Source organism: Ursus arctos, unplaced genomic scaffold (genome assembly GCF_023065955.2).
Source record: "Ursus arctos isolate Adak ecotype North America unplaced genomic scaffold, UrsArc2.0 scaffold_9, whole genome shotgun sequence".
Classification (NCBI taxonomy): domain Eukaryota; kingdom Metazoa; phylum Chordata; class Mammalia; order Carnivora; family Ursidae; genus Ursus; species Ursus arctos.
In genome coordinates, this window is record NW_026623111.1 from 54,753,803 (window position 1) to 54,768,191 (window position 14,389).

General features: G+C 37.1%; 1 protein-coding gene across 10 annotated transcripts in view; it reads left to right on the forward strand.

Moving 5' to 3' along the window:
* Nucleotides 1-14,389, forward strand: part of SLC4A4 (solute carrier family 4 member 4) — a 351,418-nt gene that overhangs the window by 259,840 nt on the left and 77,189 nt on the right. For all 10 annotated transcript variants that reach the window (XM_026510000.4, XM_048211820.2, XM_044388202.3 and 7 more), the window contains 2 exons: nucleotides 2,425-2,696; nucleotides 13,637-13,707. In XM_026510000.4, the coding sequence (XP_026365785.1) occupies nucleotides 2,425-2,696; nucleotides 13,637-13,707 (343 nt within the window). The remainder of the gene's footprint in view (nucleotides 1-2,424; nucleotides 2,697-13,636; nucleotides 13,708-14,389) is intronic.

Consider the following 14,389-nt stretch of genomic DNA (forward strand, 5'->3'; position numbering starts at 1 on the left):
CCAAAGGCAATCTGCTGGAGAAAATTTCTTGCTTGGGGTTGGCAGATACTTTGCTGTATTTGGTTGAAGAACTTGATTGGATGAATTTCACCAACATTGATGAGGTACAGGTGAGGTTCAGTGGGGTGGAGTCCAGAGCCGACGACCAAGAAAGAATTCTTTAGGCGTCTTTGGTGCAACATGGTGGTTTATTAAAGCACGGGGACAGGACCCGTGCGCAGAAAGAGCTGCTGCCCCAGGGTCGTGAGGAATGGCCTATTTTATACCCTCAGTGGGGAGGGGGCTAGGGATAGCGTAAGTCTCTAAGGAATTTTGGAAGCAAGGTTTCCAGGACCTTGAGGGGGCTAGCTGTTGTTGGGAAAAGGTCATTCATTGCTGTCTAATAAAACCTGAGTCATGAGACCCTTCAGATGTATATCGGTGGGCCATATGCTTGGGGGATGATTGCCAATATGTATCTTGGGGGGTTAGAGATAAAGGAAGTTTCCAAAGGAATTTTTATACGTTAAAGTAGACTTACAGGATCTTGGTGGAGGGGAGAGAGTCAGGCTAGGACTGCCTTTTGCCCTTAGCAAAGTATTAACATCGAGGCAGCTGAGTTCCTAGAGGAATGTCACCATGGCTGTTTCAAGGACTTGTCAATGGGCTGTAGGTAGTAAGGACTGTTTCTTTGTCCTTTAGGGCAGCCAGGAGTGCCTGAGGAATGTCACATACATCCCATGGGGGGGGGGGGGGGTTTGCAGGGTGTCAGCTTCTGCTTTGTCTTCAGCTTGTTCAGCTTGCCTTCTGTTCCCTCATCAACATTATGGAAAGTTATCTGCCTTACTCAAAGTCTACCAATTTAGATGCTAATTTCATCAAAACCACCCTTACAGAGACACCAAGAATAATGTTTGACCAAATATCTGGGTATCACGTAATCTAGTCAAGTTGACACATAAAATTAACCATTACAGTATCTAAGGAACTTTTAATTCTAATATTCTATAAAATTTTCACTCAGGATCTCCTAGCTTCCTGTGATAGCTTATAGGTCATGTCAGTAACTGTCTCAAGTCCTAAGCCATAGGCATGCCTAAATTCATCTAGCAAATTTTTGTTGGAAACCTGTATGCCAAACATTGTGTTAGGTTAGAGAATTTAAATTTTATTCTGAGAGCAGTGTGAGGCCATCAAAAGGTTTTAAATGGGGGGGGGGGGGGAATCTAATTTACATTTAAAAAGATAATTTTGGCGGTGATGTGAAAAATGGTTTTGAGCAGGGCAAACATGGACATTAGTAAGGACTTATAATCAAGCAAAGAATTCCTGGTGGCCCAGACTGGGTTGGTGGTAGTGAAGGTGTTGATACCATGCCTTTAGGAAAGTATTCAAATATATCACTATCAGAAACTCATTGTTTAAAAGTAAGACTGTAGAGCTTCAAGCCTGCATACTCCTTGATTTATTTCTTTTTCTCGTAAAAGAAATATGACTACCACTATTTGCTTTTTCATCATGAATGATGAGGAAAAAATACTATAATCTTCACATAATTTTAGAAGAATCAAAAGGAAATGGTAAAATGTCAGCACTTGACCCATCTTTTCCTAAACGTGAACTAATTTGCTTATAAGAAATGGAAAGGCCTTCAAAAAATAATGGCATCCTCTGATGGAGGCACCCTATTCTAAGACTGCTGTGGGGCAGACGAAAAACGAGGTGGTCACAAGATGCTTCGCACACAACTATAGCAGGAGGATATCACGTCCGTGAAAGCCTAACGAGAAGTGGTTGCATCTGACTATAACACAGCAAGACAGCCTTTCTTGATCTGACTGCAGTGTACTCACCCTATTTATCCTTAAATACCTTGAGATTTTTCCGCAACTCCATTTGTCCTCCCCCAGCCAGAATTAGTTATTCCTCTGGGACAGTCTGTGGGAACCTTTAGATATCATGTAGTATTTTATGGTGTGATGATGTTTATCAGTTTGTCTCCCTCAGGAGATTGCAATGATGTGGGGACAGAGAACATATTTAGCTTAGTGTCTTCAGTAACCAGTAAAGCTCACAAACATTTATTAAGTGCATACTGACTACCAACGTGACACTTTCAAATTGTTTCTTTTATAAACTCTATAAAGGCAGGGACCAGATTTTTTGAATGAGAAAATTGAGTTATTTACACGCAAATGGTATGACTGCTTTTAGTATGCCTTTCTTAAACTTCTGGGATTATTTTTTTATGGTAGCATAATGATATCACTAGACCACATCCTTAACCTTAATATTTTCTGGATGAAATCAAGACTGAGCCTAATATGTAGTGGCTAAAAGTGATCTTGTATTTTTAGCACTCATTCTGCTGTCATTGGGTGGTTTTATATTAGTCTTTGTGTCCCATGGAGGAGGAGTCTAAATACTTTTCTTTCTTCTTTCCAGGGACCATAATTTTGACTACCTGGAGTTTCGCCTTTGGATTGGCCTGTGGTCAGCCTTCTTGTGTCTCATTTTGGTAGCCACAGATGCCAGCTTCTTGGTTCAGTACTTCACTCGCTTCACTGAAGAGGGTTTCTCTTCTCTGATTAGCTTCATCTTTATCTATGATGCTTTCAAGAAGATGATCAAGCTAGCTGACTACTACCCCATCAACTCCAACTTCAAAGTGGGCTACAATACTCAGTTTTCCTGTGCCTGTATGCCTCCCGACCCAGGTGAGACATCATGCTTAGTGTTTGTGCTTACCCTGTGTTTGGAGGAAGGTGTAGGCTCCATGCATGCAAGTTTTCAACATGGTATTTTCTCTGAGAAACCATCCTGCCGAATTTGAAGTCTCAATACCCAGGGTTATCTTAGCCATGTGATTCAAAAAGGACGTGAAACCAGGAGCTCTGGAACGTGAACGTAATTAGCTCAGTACTTAGAAATTAACTCAAACTGCAGTATTTGCAAAGAAATTTAGTGTACATTATTCTTGATCTTATCTGATGGTTGAGGGAACCAGGTACAAATATTAACAGATATAATGACCAGACCAACCCAGTCCTCTGAACTTCTATCCCATATTTTGCTATTTCCTTATTACTATGGGAATCTCTTCCTAAAGTAAACTCTAAATAGATTATTTTAAGCTTATAGAAGAAATAAGATACTCATTCACTTTATGTAATTTGAAGCATGAAATTCAAAAAGAAATTCAGACTGGAGTCACCTAGTAGTAAAGTAGAACCTTATAGTTCATGTGTGCTAGGCAATGTAAATAAGAAAGGAAAAGAAGAAATGAGAGAAAGTAAAGAAGGAATGTTATGCTCTCAGGGAAGATTTATATTCTAGAGTTAGAAAAGACATAAAAGTCAAAAGTAAGTTCTGGGTAAGGAATATGATTCTACACATCTTAGCACTTTAATATCTATCTTGCCGAACCAGGGTCAGAATCAGCACATATTCCCCCCAAAAAAGTGCTCAATTTGGTCTTTGGCTTTTTTTTTTTTTTTTTTTTTTTGAGTAATTCATCATCATTTCATAATATGGAAGGCATTTGGGAGAAAAGATTCACTTTGGGGAAAGTTGTTTCATATTTGCTGTGGGAGAATGAGGGGTAGACATTGTGTCAGACAATTACATGGTAATAGTGTTAGTTATCCCAAGTCATGCAGTTAGCTACGGGTCATTGTCCATTAAATAAAAATAGATATACACTCCATGCTTTTGACTAAGATCTTGTAGAACCAGGAGTACAACAGTGTCCTGAGGGCTTTGTAAACCTGAGCATAGAGGTAGGGTACATACATGCATCATGAGCTTTTACTTATAAATTCTGAGGAAAAACCTCTTAATGTTTACAGTAAAACAAACGCGGATGTATTATAGACTAGAATACAAACAAAATGATTATGAATTTTAAAACTAAATAAGATACTACAAAGAATTTTAATGCTTATGGCCAGGCTGTGTCAGATTGCTCTCAGATATTTTGGTGTTGTATCTGCATTCTTCTCTGCCACTTGGTGGAGAAGTCTTGGAAGACCTGTATGCATCTTGAGTGGTGAGAGACAAGAGAACAGTATCTCCTTAAAACCGGTCAGTCAGTAACACTGATGAAAAAAGATAGGGAATTGTTGGGCTTTGCACTCATGGATTCTTTGGTCTTACTTAAGGATAGTCAGCACACATTAAAATAAAGTGCATGCTTAGAAGCAAAGCAGAGACAGGTACAAAGTGGAAATTTAAAGATTCAGGCAACATGAATGATATATAGATACAAAATGTATACTGATTACAAATATTTCCTAACTTAAAAACTGCTTGGAAAAGAGTAAGCACTCAGCGCATGATAGATACTACCATTAGGATCAAGGAAACATGCTTGAGACACAGATGTTACCATTACACAACCATGTAGAACTTGTCCAAAAAGAAAGGGGGTTACCCTTCATTGTGGATTTTTAGGGGACGTCCAGACTATGCATGTTCAAAATCTTGACTCACAGACATACTGAATTGTGGGATTTTGAACTTTCCTCTTCATTATTTCTATCTTTATGTATTTATCTATATGTAAATATTTATTTATGAAGAAGTCTGTAATCTGACTTCATAGGCAAGGCTGAGGAGTCATACAGCAAATTTTTCTAAAGGAAAAAAAATACTTTCTCAGTTGTTTTGAGGTGTGAGGTTTTCATAAAGCGAGATGAGGGCTTTGTCAGCACACCTGCTGCAAAGATCTACCTACCCGAGGCTAATGGAAACTGGGACGCGTTGTTTTAATTGGATGCTGGCAGAGAGGGTAATATGAAGCCAAGGAAGATGTATTTGAATGTGTTTAAACTGTGAAAAATATATTAAGGTTTTACATATAATTTTCCTTCCAAGCAGGATCATTGTTTTCTTGAAAAAGTCATTTTGAGGCTTGAAACATACATAGTGAGTACTAGCTGAAGTGGAGATAGATAGCTTTTCCTTTGACCCGTTTTCTCTAGCTTGTATAGAAAGGCTGTCCTAAACAGCTAGGAGTTGTCTTAGAAGGACTCTGACAATTCCTACTACCTCCAAGTGGTACCGGTAAAGCAGTGTAGCAGGGCTTTGAAATCAGAAAATCTTGTATTTGAGTCCCAGCTTGGCTAATAATACCCTGTGTGTGACTTTGGGCAAGTTCCTTTTCCTAAGGAAGCTTTGCCTCACCTTCCTCATCTGTAAAAAGGGGTTAATAACAGTACCTACCTTATAGAATTATTATATCATATAGAAAAAAAATGAGGTATTTCAAAGTACTCAGGACAGTTTCTGATATGTAATAAGTAATTAAGTGTTAACTGCCATTGTTACTACTGTTATTATTTATTAAAACTTAAGGTTGCTAAGTATGAATGATAAACCAACAAACCAGTCTTCATCATCCTCCCTTCTAAGCAAATATTGTTGGGCAGTTGGCTTATTCTGCAACAAGACCGTATTTTTAGAGTTGTCCAGATGAAAGGCACTCCTGAAGGATATGCACATAAATGTGAGGGATTATTTTCACCTATGGAAATAAAATCTGTTTCTGGTTTGGAAAAAGGCAAGTGGATATCTCCATTTTCATGACAATTCTCATGTTTTATAATACCCCTTAAGATTAGTGACTGTGTGTTTCCCTCATAACATTAATACTTTTTGATAGAAAACTATATACCACCATAAATTTGGTACTTCCTGATAACAAACTGAAAAATTATAGAGATAATACAGTTGCATGTACAGCTAGAGTAAGTATTCTTAAAACAACAAAAGCCTGTCCTTTCATCGCAACATGCACTCCTAGTAAAAGAATTCAGTCAATGTGTCAATAATATTTAAACTGGCGGATGACTTGTTTTTCAACACTGGGACAGTATGTAACAGTGAACCAGCAACTACACAGATGGAGTCATGATACTGCAAACTGCGAAATGATTTGACAGGAAGAGAAATCGGGGTCACTTAATCACTAAGAAAACTCTATTCATGGCCACAATAATATTATGAATTTTTTTGCTTTGTGAAAACAGCTCTTCCTCCTTTTTTCCTTCCTTATCTTTCTTGTTCTCACTTGCTTCCGTAAATCTTCATCACTTCCTGAGTTTCAGTTTCTTCATGCGTCTTTTTTCTCCCGCCATTTTGCCCCATGTGCTCAGGGGCCAAAGTCACGTACCTCCTTAGGTTCTCATTTACTGAAGAACTAAGAAAGCCCAGTTGCAAGTGCTGAAAGGAAAATTAGCCGTGAGATTTGACGTATCAGTCAGGATGGATACATGGTTCTTGTGCTAAAATTTCCTTTTCTTAGAAATAGAGTGGCTTTAATTGGTGTAATAGAGGTCATATTTCCCCACTGTGCCTTGACGCTTACATAGCAGAGGTGTATAAGGAAGATGATTCAGTTCAGAAGCCAACGGTAAAAACTAAAAAAATACCCAAATGAAGGACAATTCACAATATTACAATTCATCACCAACATCCCAGTTTGGGAAACTGTTAGTATGATAAAGTGTGAACAGTATGTGCTTCGGAATAAAGGAAAGTGAGTGTGAATTCAGCTCTAACTAGCAGTGTGACCCGGGCTAGGCTAATTCCCTAATTTCTTTGTTTCATAACCTGTGGGCTGGGAGACTAATTGTACCTACTCTTAGAAATTACTATGGATTGAATGAAAAAGTATATGTAACAATTTTTGGCACCTAATAGACACCAAGTAAAAATTTGTTCTTTTTCTCATTGTTTCCCGAAAGAGGCCCCAGCCAGTTTTATCTTTTAGTTGTATTCTTTTAAAGGGGTTCAATTTTCCCTGCAATTTTCCTAGAGGAAGATACTAACTAGGTTTTTCCTGGAAGCCGGCTCCCCTCAAATTAACAAATAATGTGCTGTTGTAGATAAATATTAAAACTGGAGACATATTCAGAGAAAAAAAACATTAAGGAGTCCAGTACATCATAGTTAGATCACTTAATATTATTCCACTGAATCTCAAGTCTACAAAAGTGTTGTACACTATATATAATCGTGTAGAAGAAGGCGGTAAAGTCCTAGAGGTGAGATGCTCGGGTCTTTTAAGGGGAATTGGTCTAATTCATTCAAAAACATAAATGATAGAATTTTGTAAATAGGGAGTAAGACATGAGCTCTCCTCTTTCCTTTTTCCCACCTCCTCCTCCTCCTTCTGCCCCTTTGTCCTTCCCCTTCTGCTATCAACAACAATCTATGGAGGGTCTGTTTCATTCCTTTTTAAGAATTGTCTTGGGATGAGGCACCCTACACAGATATCATACACACATATGCACCTACCACACATGTACATACCTATCTATACACAACACCATACACACACACCACCCATACCTGTACACTACACCACACGCACCTACACACCCACACACACCCCTATACACCATACTGCACCACACACACACACGCACCTACACACACACACACAGATTTTTATAAAACGTGTTGTTTTTAAAATAGTGTTAATTACTTTTTGAATGAACAAGGTCAGATTTTCGTTTGACCTACACTTTAGAAATACATTTCCACTTCGGTACCTCTGTTCATTTGCCTAATGTGTCAAGGTTGCTGTGACTGCACTCTCAAGGGCATATTAATATTTTAGAAAGGGTCAAAATAAATTTTCTAACCAAATGTGGTTTTGTATCTGGAGGGGAGAGAAGCCTTGCTAAAAATGATAAACAAATTAGAAGAGCAAGAAAATCGCCGCAAGGGAATAAATACTATACTTTATTGTTAACAGAAGGGATATATTTTATTGATTCATTGTTGACTGTTCCAGGGAGAACATGCTTAATAATGGATGAATGATTAAGAGGAATAAATCTTTTCTCAGGCACTGAGACATTGTTGTCTATGGTATCTCTAAGTAAAAGATGGCTGTTCCCCTGGTGTAATAAAACTATAAGACCAAGTCATGTGATTGGAAATAGCATGGCTTCCATTTCTGTACCTTTGTTTTATTCACAGCATGAGGAGGCCTCCAAATGCTCCAAAATGGTTGTTACTAGTGTAGAATTTCATTACCATTTCTTTCTATATAATTTTTCTATCATCTTAAAAAATGCTACACACCAATATGTTACAACCATTAAAAAGAACTGCTGGATTGTGTCTCCTGTGGTCCCATATTATAGTCAATATGTGTTGCATAATTAGCTCATTAAAAGAAAATTAGGAAATAAAAGATAAAATTAAGAAATGAAAGATAATCCTAATTTATGTTCCATGACCTGCATCATATTCTGTGCAATTATTTTATTTTTATGATGTATCATTCCCTCTTTGGATTGTAAAGTAGGCTTAAATCACAAACTAATGGTTAAACAGGAAGTACCAGGCCTTCTGGTATAAGACCACTCAGCCTTCGCGTTTGCAAGGAGGCTTTATCAGCACAGCACAGCTGACGTTTTATCATTCATGGTAATATGGCCTTTTGAGAAAACCATAGACATTTGAAACTTCCATCATTTTAGTATCCTTTTATTCTCGTAATATTTTAGCAGTTTCTGTATAACACTTGCAGGAATCAGAAAAGGGGAAGCAATGAATTTGGATAATCACCAGACCTGTATAATTCTCTAGCTGTGGGCTTGTATGAAACACAGATTTGGAAAACATACCACATAGTAATGTCTGTACACATCTGAAATGTAATGATGAGTGGGTATGGAAGAGAAGTGGGTTTTTTTGTGAAAATAGTGGCTAACTACATCCATAATAGTGGATAGTAGCTCAGCTCTTTGACTTCCAGTGCGGTATCATAGGTGAACATGTGAAAAAGTGTCCATGGGTTGGAGAGTGTCATAACTTAAACTTGTCTAGGTACAGTGAAAACCTCAAGCATGAGGCTTGGTAAAAATACGTAGGAAAACAAAAAGGATAATAACAAAAAAAGTGAAGAAAACGTTTCTATTAATTTTATTTGTTTTAAGGCTCAAGGCTGAGATAGTAGCAGGTGATTTCCCTAAGAGCTCTTTCTCCCATCGTTTTCTTCATTCACCTTGTCATCCCTCCAAAAGCCATTTTGGCCTCTTATTGATCTAGACATTTAAAGCATAAACATTTGATTTTATTAAGAGGCGCTCATGTGCTGAAAGTATCCAGGACCCTTAAATAAGTCTGACGTGACCCTGCGGCAAGAAGCTTCTTCAGTTTTATTCTGTATCTATTTTCCAGTTACTCAGTTTCCTCAAATTTACTTTAAGTAGAATGGAATAAAACATTAAAGTTTCATTATCATGGAGAATACTCTTAACATTTTCTCGTTCAGAGCAGGTAAACCAATTTTGCATTATTATAATCCTGAGAAGCTATGTTGAGGGTATAGGTTCAGATTTGGCTAAGATTTATTAAGCCCCATCCAAGTGCCAGACATTTTACTATGGGATTTTAATAAACTGTATTTCAATATATTATATTGTAATATTAAAACATATCTATATTTAATCATCACATAAAGCTTGTGAGGTAGCAGGCTTTTTTTCCCAGGGGTGAAGTTTTGCTTTCTCCAGGTCATAAGGCTAGTGGTAACCTTAGCTAGCATCTATTTCATTCCCCCCGCTACTAGATACTCTCCTAACAATTTTGCCTACATTGTCTTTTTTTTAAAAAATATTTTATTTATTTATTTGAGAGAGTCAGAGATAGCAAGAGAAGGCACGAGTGGGAAGGAAGGGGAGAAGCAGACTCCCTGCTGAGCAAGGAGCCTGATGCCGGGCTCCATCCCAGGACGCGACCTGAGCTGAAGGCAGACACTCAACCGACTGAGCCACCCAGGAGCCCCTACGTTGTCTTATTTAATCCCGCGCAGTAACCTTATGAGATAGATTGTTTCAAATCCAGTTTCACAAGTGAAGGACCTGTGCTCAATAGCAGTGAGGTGACACTATGCTCCAGAAGGTGGTGCAGCCAGAGTTCAGCCCAGTGTTCTTAGCACTCCTTACTCTAATTTGTGTCAGGGTGGGACATCACAGCAGACAGATCTGCCTCGATGGCCACTTGTTCCTCCTAGTTGACCTTGAAGCTTTTGTATATATTCCTGATGTTACAGTAGCTGCTAATGTGTAAAGCGGGGAGTCATGGGGGTAGTTCCTGGTGCCAGGTACTAGAAGATAAAGAAGGACAACCTTAAAGGTACAATGGATATTCCCTGTGCCGGAGGTATACTAACATTAACGTACGGATGTCACCCTTTTTTTCCTGCTCAGAGCTACTGCAGCTTCTTCTTTCTGTAGATCTCTCATTAAATGTAGAGGGGGGAAAAGCCAGCTTAAGATAGGAGCACTCCCAGGCACATTTTTAAATGTCCGTTACTGTGACGATGTTCATTCCCCTCTTCCACAGGATCAGCTAGAATTTGATACACAGGAAGGAGGATCCAGAAGTGAAAATCCATGGAACATAAAATGAGCAACCTGTGAAAACTCCCTGAAACCAAGTATGGGACACAAACTGTCCCAGTGACAATGGGCTAATTCTAAATTAGCCAAATTCCTAGGGCAAAGACTTTCTTTGCTTCATAAGCCATGGTGCAGAGCAAATAGTGAAGACAGAGTGCAGTGTGCTTGTGCTTTTCTATTTGACCTTTTCAGAATCCTAATTAAGGATATTTCAGATTCTAAATACGTAGATCATTCTGCACTTGGTTGCCAAAATATTTGCTTTGTATGTGTCTGGATCCAAATGGCGACCAATGGCTCTCATAGATCAAACTCCCAATTGGAATTGATCATTTTCTCTTAGGTGAGCTTAAAGAAATTTACTTTTAGTCTTACTTATGGACTCTGCCGTATTCTGCCAATATGTATTTATGGAAGTGCTTGTTTATATACTTATTTTGAAGTTCTCTTGAAGCAGCTACATACTAAAATAAATAGGAAAGGCATATACTTTTTGTGGTCCTTTTGATACTAGCCTTTTGGGATTTTTAGAGCCGGTATGCTTTAGTAGCTTGTCTCAGAGGAAAACTGAAAAGATAAAAGGAATTTAGATGAGCAGAATTGATGTGTAGCTACAACTTGAAAGTAGTTACTGAAAGTTCAGATTGGAATCCTATTTTAGTTCACTTGTGGTCTTTATTATCTGTCATTCATTTCACAAAAAAAAGAGGCTTGGATATCTTTCTCCCTCACTCCTACTCCTTGTTTTTATGCAGAAAAGTATGTTGCAAAAAGACCTTCACTCTCTTGTGACAGGAAGCTCATAAAATTGCATTAAAGACTCTTGCTCAGGAAGAGCAGCTTCCCAGACACCATCTAAATAGTGCCTGTGATTTCATATATGCTATTTTCTTTCGAAAGCTCAGACCAGTCAGACATTTCAGCTCGCAGTTGAGATTCACATCATCTAACGTCGGAGAGTATTATCCCACCTCCAGTTCTGTGGCCACAAAAATCAAATGCTGGGTAGGAAGAGAAAGAATGCCGAACAAAATTTTGATACCGATTCTACTTCTGGCTGACTACAGTCCTGGGCAAGAAACCTGGCATAGCTTGCTTCAGAGTCCCATGCAACATAAAGTGGGTATAAAAGTATACCTGTTACATGCTCACAGGTGTTTTTAAATGAGCAAATGGAGTAATGTAAGAAAATGTATTTTAGGTTTTTAAAACAAAATCGTAATAAAAATCTAGGTTTTGTTAATTAAAATGTACTAACACCTTCTTCCTTTTGGGAATGGATTCATGGTTGGCTTCACTATTTGGGCCAAGCATCCTTTAGCCTATTTTGATTGTTTCCATGACCTGCAATGAAACAGAAGAAGAAAACAGTTTGCACATGTTCTTCTTTTACTGAGGAAATAGGGATGCCCTAGCAGCAGCTAGCTTTAGATTAAAAGTTTAACAATTCCTGAACCTTCAAAGATCAGAATGGATTCCAAAATTGAGAAAAACTAGCGCTCAAGCTAAATATTTTCTCCCCTTTATTTGTTTTTCTTATTTCATTTCTTTTGCCTTTATCTGCTCTCATTCATTTGAACTCATTAAATGGTCGGTCCCTATTCTAGCCTCATTTATTGACAGTAAACAAGTATTTTTTCTGCTTTCTTGAAGTAAAATAGTAATATAGTAATATATTTAAAGCGTACAAAATGATGATTTCAGATAGGCATACATTATGAAAGGATTCCCACCAAGTTAACTAATATATCCATCACTGCACATTTATTCTATTTTATATTATTTTATTTTATGAACACTTAAGTCCTCCTCTCAGCAAATTTTAATTATGCAATACAGTATTATAAGCTATAGTAACCATATTATACATTAGATCCTCAGACCTTATTCCTCTTATAACTGAAAGTTTGTACCCATTTACTAACTTCTTCCGATTTCCCCCAGCCCCCCACCCCCAACCGCTGGCAACCACTATTCTACTCTTTATTTCTGTGAGTTGTACTTATTTATTATTTAAAATTTTTTTAGATTCTACCTATAAGTGACATCATACAGTATTTGTCTTTGTCTGGCTTATTTCACTTAGCATAATGCCCTCATCCATATTTCTGCAAATGGCAGAATTTTCCTTTTTTTTAAGGTTGAATAATAAATATTTTTGAGTTCCTGTTAGTTAAGTGCCAGACCAGGTAGATTCTGGGGAAAAGCATGAATAAGACTTGACTTTTCTGTTCTTCCCTCATGGATCTTATATTCTAAATTTTAGTAATCAAATAAATCCGTTTGTTTCTCCTTAAGAGCTTATGTAGGGAGGACCTAAAACATGGCAAACTAAAAAGGTAGTCTAGGGGCTTGGGGGCAGGCAGAAGGGGACCAAATAACAATTAGCAATTTGGATGTTAAATGTGACACTCAAAGACAAAAACTTAAGTGTCATTTTATAGTATCTCCACAAGTTGTGGATATTCTCGAGTAACAATTTATAACACATAAAACTTCATGTAGTAGGAAAAAGCTTTTTCTGATAAAAAATGTTTTAATTATGGAACTCTTTTTAAATACTGTTTTAATTTTAGACTCAAAATTTTAAAAAATGAAATATTTCTAAGAGGAGAGCTGGTTTAATAAATAAATTAGTTTCCTCCAAAAGTAACCTCTTAATAAATCTACAAATAATGCCAAATTATATGAAAATAATTTTTTAAAATTAGATATTTATTTCCATTATATTTATATAATTTATTATTATTTGAAAGATTTTTTTTCCCATGTTTTGCAAAGATACACTTTCTCATATGCTGTCCAAATGTCCAAAAATCCCGAATTAATTAGTGAAATTCCACTTTGCAAGATTTGACTGTACATAAAGCCAGTGATCACCTTACTCACTTACTAACATCCATTTCTTTCACTAGGCAAAATATATTGAGTGCCTTTTAGTAATGGTTAAGGTTTTTTCTTTTTCTTTTTTCGAAACCTGAAACAAATTGTAATACCATTTTCTTAAATGTTGCCATTGTTTTTATCAGATTAGAGTACAAGAGATATGTCTGAATCTTTGGTAATTTTTGATCTAGGTGAAAGTGAATACAATTACAATAAAGAAAAATTCATTGTGCTTTATGCTATCATTGAAGACATTTTTAATGCCTAGCGTAGCATTTTTAGATTTTGAATTATGCATTTAGGTCATTTTTATTTTACTTTTATGGTAAAAGATTATCTTTTTCTTACAGTTAATATCTCAATATCTAATGACACTACATTGGCCCCAGAGGATTTGCCAACTATTTCTTCTACTGACATGGTAAGTGACTTAATATTTGAAACCACTTGTGTATTGTATACTCTAATTATAATATTCATCACATGATGTCTCCTACCCTTCAGCAATCTGAGTGTGAATACAACTTTAATAATCAATGATTGTGGAGGGACAGAAAGAAACACTTTCCTTGCTCTAGTCAGCTTTTTTTTTTTCTTTTTTAACTCAAGTGAATATTTACCTCTACAACATGCTTTTTAAACCTTCTTAGGAATTTACTATATCCGTTCATTGTCACCTTGAGATATTTCACAAGGGAAAGTGAGGACAGTCGAAAAATGAGAGCATGGTATCCTCTCTGTTTCTAGGATGATTAAGAATTCTTCTGACTACCTAATGGTGTTGTGTTCTCCTCACTAAGGATGATTGTAGCAGGACATTTCCCCTCTCACTTAGAAAGGACTGTGCCTCTGTCACATGATATCCTTTCCCATGGCTTGTAACCAAGGATCTTTAAGAGACTGGAACTAAGCTTTAAAAATGAGCTGTTTTGCATGGAAGGTCACACACTGGAAGGAGACTTTTGTGTTGGAGAAAAAGGGAAAAGTGCTATTTCAGGCTTCTAATTGTGTTGCTTCTACACTGGATATGGAATCTTACCAAAGAATATCAATCTCTCCGTTATAAAGACAGAAACCATAGTACCTTGTATTGATAGAGCGCG